Source organism: Rhinoderma darwinii, chromosome 12, assembly GCF_050947455.1.
Source record: "Rhinoderma darwinii isolate aRhiDar2 chromosome 12, aRhiDar2.hap1, whole genome shotgun sequence".
Taxonomy (NCBI): domain Eukaryota; kingdom Metazoa; phylum Chordata; class Amphibia; order Anura; family Rhinodermatidae; genus Rhinoderma; species Rhinoderma darwinii.
The window spans coordinates 76,213,903-76,222,444 of record NC_134698.1 but is presented as its reverse complement, the minus strand read 5'-3'; the positions used below and the strand labels follow the sequence as shown (position 1 = coordinate 76,222,444).

Here is an 8,542-nt window from a genome sequence, read left to right as displayed (position 1 = left end):
ATTGTATTGTACAGACAGCCAGGATGTATTTGCAGGTTGAAGATCCACAATAAATAACAGCTTTATACAGTGTCCATCTCTACTATAAACATTTTGGACATACAGAACATTGTAACATGATATAAATATAGAGTTTTTTTTTTTTAATGTTTTTGTTTTTACTATTATCCCAAACGACATCTCGGATTCAAAATATCTTCTTAAAATTGTATTATTTTCAGATACACCATATTGACAAAAATAATTGTGTGTCTTACAAAAGGGAGTAAAACACGCAATGATGGTTGCAGAATTGACTTTTTCCTGCAAAAATTCTTAATCTAATCAACGGGTTGAAAATATTTAAAATCTGCGGTCTGACACTTAATTTACGTAATTTTTTATACAATTACGTAAAACTTTTTAGCAGGTCACCGTGAATACATCCCTCATTTTACTTTTCCTATTAGATTTTACACTTACCATAGGGATTCACATACTGGTATAAAAAAGAACAAAACTGTTTAAGCACACTAATACATAGCCGTTCCATTAAAATAACTGCATAATGCGGAGTTGATCTATATCTTAAGAATAGGTCTGCCGCTTGTGATGAATTTTTTATAAATAGTATTAAAAATTAAAATTTACTTGCAGTATCACTTTCCACCACTGAAGGCAGCAAAGGCACTTTGCAAATACTAGCGCAACAGCGCCACCTGCCATAAATCAAGAAGTCAGTAAAAACACTACTATTTGAAATGTAATAACTTTGGAATAAAATATTCCTTAGAAATTATAGACTCCTCATTTTTCTCAGCAAGATGAGCTTTACAATATATTTTTTTCAGCACATTATGCAATACTGTCCCTTTAATTATCATCTACATCAAGGTGGCCAGTATGAAATTAGTTACAATTCATCTATTCTCATTATATACAGAAGTTTCTTAGAAAAGGGCGAGAACAGGAATTTTATGTATATAAACCATTTTTTATGAAGTAGCTATAATACTATATTACATGTGTGTGTGGTGTGTGCGTGTGTGTGTATTATACACTAAATGACACCATCGCTGAAGCTGAACATTATTTTGTCCAGGAAAAAAAGTAAAGTTTTTTTTTCAGTAAAAAATGTGAAAAATATTAAAAAAATATGAAGATATGGTAAAAATTGAATAGGATATATAGTCAGTAAAACGAGTTTGTTTGTTTTTTAAGAAATGGGTGTTCATAAATTATAGTTTTTTTTACAAAATTGGCTGTTCGGTATAGAGGAAACGGTTAGAGGAAGGCGATTTTTGTCTTAGGCCGAATTCAGACGAACGTGGAGAAACTCGGACGTGAAAAACTGCCGTTTTTCACATCAGAGTTGCCCCCGTATGGGTCCAGTTTTCACGGATCCCCATAGACTTGAGTCTATGGAGAGATCCTTGTAAACGGAAGAAAATAGGACATGTTCTATTTTTTTAACGGACCCTTCACACGGTCCATTGAAAGGACAGCCGTGTGAAACCTGGCAAACGGAAAGCAACTGAAACGAAAGAATTACCATTGAAATCAATGGTAATTCTAACGGAACCGTTGCTTTCCATTTAATCTTTCGATCTGCTCTTCCTCTGACGGAAGGGCGGCAAACGTATGTTACCGGTAGTGTGAACACGGCCTTACAGTACCGAATATCACTGTGAGATAGCAACATATTAGTCTGGCTTGAAAATGATATATAAATGCATTAGTAGTAACACTCATAAGGCAGAACTTTAAACGACACTTCACCCATTAAGATAAAAAAAAAACAAAAAAATCCCCTAAACGCTCCTTGTAACTTTTTTTATGGTTTGGAAAAATTCAAGACCACAATGCAGCAGATTTCAGCTACAGAACAGGGTGCGTCTTCCACAGAAACCTAGGAAGTGTGCGTGAGGCAGGGGCAAATACTCGGAGACATTTTGGAGCCCCAGGGCCATTGCCTAAGGAGGACACTAGTTGTATTCAGGAACTACATAGTGTACACCAAACCTGGGGCCCTCCAGCTCTTGCAAAACTACAACTCCCAGCATGCCTTAAAAGCTTGCTGCAACCAGGGAATGCTTGAGAGTTGTAGTTTTGCAACAGCCGGAGGGGCCACAGGTTTGACACCAACTGTTCTACACCTACTCACATGTCAATTGCAAATGGAATTGCCCTTTAATTTTCTGTAAAAAAACAAGGCAAAAAGGAAAAGGTGTAGGGGGGGGGGTATATACGGACCAACATGTCTGCCTTTTATTTAGTCATGTAGAATTTGAATACTTTGCTGCTTTGATCATCTGCACAATGAATCGGTTACATAAAACTTCTGGTATTTTTGTATGTTTTATGTTTGTAAAACTGCAATAAAAAAAAACTTATCTGATTTTAAAAAGACAAATGTAGAATTTGTACTCAAGTTGGCCTCTTTCAAGTTGGCAGAAGGGTAAAGTGGCATTTAACACTGGTACATCCATAGATTTAATATATAAATAGTGAGATCAATCTAATATCGTAGCAGATGTCGCGCTTTGGACAATCACTTTTTTTTTTTTTTTTAAAAGGTTCTCCCAAAAATATGTGGATTTTAGATTATCCTGCGGCTTTGACCTCCAGCGATTAGTTGTAATCTGTGGGGAAACCTGGCAGCAAGTGTTTAACTCCCCTGCAGCACCACCACAGGAGAAATTAAGTACTACACAGTGTCAAGAGAGACAGAGACAGAGACAGAGAGAGACACAGAGAGACCCTCTTTGAAGTTGCTCCTCGCTCTGGTCAATAGAGGCTCCTTAATTTAGGACCCCCTCTATTAACTGATAATTTTCCAATACAGTATTTGAAAATTATTTTTCTAAACCAGACAATCCCTTTAAGATACACGGTTAGGCCCCAGGCAAACGACCGTATTTTTGGTCCGCAATTACAGACCGTTATTGCGGATCAAATTACGGTCCCATTCATTTCTATGGCGCACAAACACTTTCCCGTAAATTTTTTGGGAAGGTGTCCGGGCCGTAGAAATCATCCGTAAAAAATAGGACGTCCTATTTTTTTATTTTCTGGACCGTTCTGCCATACTTTATAATGGGAGCACGGCCCGCAAATGCAGATGACTGTCCGCGGCCGGCCATGCCCATAATCACGGACCATGATTATGGGAACGGTCGTGTGCATGGGGCCCAAGTTGGATGGTCCCTGACTTTAGACTCACCCCATACATCCCTCTATTGGGTAGACACAGAATATATTATTCCTGCTGCAGAGCGGACAGCTTTATGATGAACGTACACAGCTATTGTGCTCGTAACTGTCACATATATAATGTGTTACAAAGTCGTCAACAGCAGCTGTGGAGCCGGCGCTGACTTCAGGGCATCTACCGAGACAATGGCAACTGTTCAGTCACATCATTCCCCATACCTTGTGGTGACACGCCAGGCACCCTCACAGCTGGGTATGACAATGTCCGCCACTTAACGCTTACAAAATGCCTTGTGCATGCGTCCCGCTGCTGCACCCCACAAATATTTCCATTTGTAAAAAGAGACAAATTTAAAGAGACAGATCCCTTTAAATTAGGGACTCTATTATTCACCTCCATAGCACCCACTAACTTACTGCTATCAGGGCAACTAATAGATGAACCCTGCTTTCCTTTCGTCCCGAACTTTGGATGAGGATGCATCAAGAGTTTGCGCTTTATGTTAAATAGCTGGTCCCTCTCTGCTGATTGGCTAAGATGGAACATGTGACAGGCTCTAATTTCATGAAATATTGTCATGGCCAAATCAACCAAGAGGGACGAACTGTTTAAAATACCAAGAAAAAGTAACTAAAGAAAATCAAAAATTTTGAACATGATTTTATGGACCTTCAAATCCAATGTAGCAATTAAAGTTCTGCTGCTTTTCTGTTAGCTCTCAGGCTGCACTACCTCACTGCTGCCCCCCAGAGGTTCAAAGTCTGCACACTCTGCACTGATGCTCTGTGGGTGATATAGTACTTACGTTGTATTGTAGAAAATGTTCAGAAAAAACATCCCATAATGCATTTCCCCAGAGTGCATGCAACAGAGGATCTAATTAAGATTTTTAGGTGTACATTTGTTAGCACAGGGATGCAATTTTTTTTTTTAATCCCAGAAATTTAACAGCAGCTCTGGATGTGACTGGAGTATAACGCAGAACATTGTACTAGTTCTGATAACCCCTCTCTTACTTATCTGACATTGATCTTTAGTTACGTCATGCCAAAGGAAATGTGGAGCTGTTGCCCATAGCAACCAATCAGAGTCCAGCTCTTATTTTTTCAGAAGCCTTTTATGAATTGAAAGCAGTAACCTGATTGGTTGTTATGGGCAACTGCTCCACTTTCCCCTTGCACTAGTTTTGATCAAAATAATATTGCTCAACATTGAATGTACCTTTGAAATGTTTATTTATGTTGAAAGTAGAGCGTAATTTTCAGGCCCCAATATAGATGGAGCTTTTTCTTAAAGGGTACGTACACCGTCACAACCATTTAAAAAAAAAATAAAAAAATGTTCCAATGCATCTAAAATGCTAAATAAAATAAGTTTGCATATAGTCTTCATTAAAAATCTCCTACGGTTTTGTGTCTACAACGCCTATGAATCTCCATGGTAACAGACTACAAACAAACACTGTGCTGTCTGATCCTAGTCAGTCATTCTCTCATCCATCTGTCACATACTTCTTGCTAACCTACCAAATGTATGTTAGGAAGAAGTAGAGGACAGATAAAAGGGAGCACGACTGCAGGATCAGACTACACAGGGTTTGTAGTCTGTTACCATGGAGACGCATTGGTCTGTATAGAAACTGTAGATACAAAATGGTAGGAAAATTGTAATGAAGACTATTTGCAAAGTTGCTTCATTTGGGAATTTAATTGGTTGCAATGTTGGACAGAGCCTTTAAGGGGAAGTCTATATCAGGGTCTGAAAATAACTCTCAGCAGGGGTATATATGGTTACGGTCACTTTAACACAGGACATGACACAAAACCATTATATAACCATGAAAGAAAACGACAAGAAAGACAAATAATCCATTAAATTGCCACATGTTCAGAATAAGAAAGTATAATTGTAACAAAAAAAAAAAAGCATGTGATACAGGTTTGACACAAACATGGACAATTCCAAAAACAAAGTCAAATTAAAATGTGAACTGACACTTACCCTTCCTCACATTAATAATACAATCAATTGTATTTCGGATTTAAAGGGACACTAAACCTAATGTCGTCAGCTTATAAAAGTGCAGCCACCAAATAAGACGATCCGCCGATACCAGTCACCGGAGATCGTGACAAAGTAGGGACCATGGGGGCAGGGTTTTTACTTGACTTCTAGTTAGTTATGCCAATAATAACACTATATTCAGTCAAAAATGACTGATAACAGAGGACAATGGACTGTATTCACCTACACAGCAAATGGAAGGAAGAAAGTCTTTTAGGTTTAGTGTCCCTTTAAATGACCATTCATACCTTCGCACATCGTGGGTCACTCATTATAAGCATTTTATAAAATCATCAATCGCTGAGACATAGAAGCCTCGTGCCTCATACCTCGCTCGCGTCCCTAATCCTAACATGGGATCGTTACCTACCAACACGTGGATAATAGACTCCGTATAGATTTTGTGATAAATTGCGTCCATCTACCTGTACAAATAATGGATTGTCTGCACAATGCATGGAAAATATATTATCCCTTTAATTGCATACAAATGCTTAAGGGGTAAAATAGGTCACTTTAATAAAGGATCTATAAGACCCATAGGTATATACATATATACTACAAGCTATTACTCTGCAAACTACAGTATATTGTAAAACACTGCAGGGTTGTGGTGTGCATATAATAAAAGAGAAGGATGAAAGTGTAAAGGGAGGTAACCATGTCCAAGTCCAATATATATGTATACAGACTGAGCCCTACTTCTTAAAGTAAAACTCCACCTTTAGTTACCATTGACCCTATAGTCACTTAATGTACAATCCAGCATATCTGTAATATTACCTTCTCTACTATTTTTACTCATTATTCCCGGTTTTCACTTGGAAACCATCAACAAGCTGATGTTGATGGATCTTTAATTCCGTTTAGGTGCCCGTATTTTACTCTCTCAGTGCATAATGGCCTCATTTTACCCAATGCATGTATAGGTCATAGGCAGGGGCGGAATGAGATTGATCTGGGACCATTGGTATTAAACCACTATTGCCACGCTACACCTTTGGTCATGGGCCCTAGAGCACAGCCCTAATACCCAAATGTCTTTCCACCCCTGGTTATAAGATAGATCAGCATCAGGTTTTTATGTATTGAATGAATTTGTCTGTCTTGGTTATGGTAATACAAATCAGTATAAAGTCCACTATCAGCAGCAGTTAGTCTGCTTGCTGATGGTTTCCAGGTAACAGTTTGTAATAATGTGTAAATTCGTTACAGAGAGACTGGATCTTCCATTTGCTGCCTATGCATTCAAGGTTCTTCAAAAGGTGAAGTATCACTTTAAATTACCCAGCTTTGCATTATTTCCTACCAAATTCAGTATTTATTAATTAAAATAAATATCCTACTGGCAAAAATATTTTTTCTTGCCAGTCTATTCGTCTTTTGCATATATTGATAATATACACATCCCATATATAATGTATATGGACGATACATACATTTACTGTCACTTCATAGTCCCATCATGTGATGGGTAAGCCATCTCTATGTGCAGTGACCCAATGTAACACAAGGACCCATGCTTTTGACAGCCGGAAGGTGGGAGAGGTAGCAAATACCTAAAATTACCATGAAAAACATGAACTTTTTTTCTTCTTAATTTACACAATTTTAAGAGCTATAAACTAAGAGTTATTTCCCTTCTAGAGAAAATATTGGCACAATGATAATGAGGTCTGGCACAGATGTGCACACTTGTAGCCTCTAGGTAGGTCTTCAGACAAAAGGATGGAGCATACAAATCACTTTACATTGGATCTGCTGTTAAATCAGGGATGTGGACACTCTGACAAGACCATTACACCCTACAACAACCTGAGCGGTCATTCTTTTACTTTATAGGAGAATTCTTTAGTAATGTTCCTAGAAAAAGACACCTAGGTGGCGCTGCTGCAATCCTTATGGATCTAAATGAACAAACCTTTTGGCACATTGAGAGAGATATTTGTATGTGATCGGGAGAAACTCAGGGGCGGACATACCATATACAAAACCTGCACAGCAGTTCAGCAGGCAGAGGGCCCACTGCCACTTTCAAAAAATAGTATAGCGCTCCCTACTGTCCATTAGAGTGAATGCAGGAGACTAAGCTTATGACTTCCTTCCATGGCTCTATTACTAGTGGACTGGAAGATTTTCTGGAAAGCCATAAAGGAGGCGCTCTATGACTACCACCCCTCTGGCATCAAACTAGCAGTTGGGAGGATAAGGGCAGAGGCAGAACGGCACATGGGACCCTATCATTTAATAATTTCATTTACTAATCTATTGCTGGTCTTTTTTTTTTTTTTCCTTTAAATACATTTCACCCGCCATCATCATACCCATGTGGACTATAAACCTCTTTTGTAGATGTGTCTACCTGCTGCCATTTTATTGGAGACCGCTGATTATCCATGTATCACGGCCACCATTTTGTAGAAGACCATTCTTTGGCAATTTTGCGTGTGTGGGTTTCTCTGTACATATAAAATAGTACCTTATTTTGTTCCGATATAATGCCAACAGCCTCTTGGCTTAGTTGATTTTACACAAAATATTAAGCTGTACACAAGTAAAGTCCCAATGGCTTTCATTTTAGTATCAAAATATAAAAAAGGTTAAAAAAAAAAAGTAGAAAGATACAATCTTCCTATAGGTCGCAGACATCCAGGCCTGGGAAATATCTCTCTGTATATTATACTTCAGCTTACACTACAAACTCGGGGACTTCATCATGGGTAAGGTCCAAGGAGAAGTATTTGCTGGCTTTCTTGGCTGCGAAGGGCTCTTGCATGTTGACGCACTGCTGGGCAAGGCATCCGTTACAATAAAGGCCTCTGTTGTCTCCGTCATGGCCGCAGCCAAAGGTGTAGCTCTGGGCAGTGTCCTGGCACAGGCTGGCAATCTGAAGAAAGTCTTTCTGGTACAAGCGGATGTCATCAAGACTCAAGCTGTGCCGATCGGTCGAGGTCTTTGGTTTCCTACATACGGTCTTGAAAACAATATAGGTGTTAAAAACTTTTAGGGAGGGTTATTAAAAAACTATTATTACGTTGGGATAGTAATATATCACATCAATGTCCAATCGGTGGGACTATGACCGCTGTGATTCCCACCAATCGGACATTGACTGCTACTGAGACCACGCCCTTTAATGTTCAATCATAGAATCAATGACCCTCAAAACTTTCTAGGGCTCTGTTCACATCACCGTCATGGTTTCTGTTATCACACGATGGACACCAACAGCACAAGACTGACCCCATTGACTATAATGGGCCCCCGTCATGGTGTCTGTCGTTT

General features: G+C 38.8%; 1 protein-coding gene across 1 annotated transcript in view; it reads right to left on the bottom strand.

The window, feature by feature from the left end:
• Positions 1-4,411: 4,411 nt before the first annotated feature.
• FRMD6 (FERM domain containing 6) overlaps positions 4,412-8,542 on the bottom strand; it is a 45,420-nt gene continuing 41,289 nt past the window's right edge. Inside the window, exon 14 of the mRNA XM_075844113.1 lies at positions 4,412-8,231. Within this exon, the coding sequence (XP_075700228.1) occupies positions 7,947-8,231 (285 nt within the window). The 3' untranslated portion in view covers positions 4,412-7,946. The remainder of the gene's footprint in view (positions 8,232-8,542) is intronic.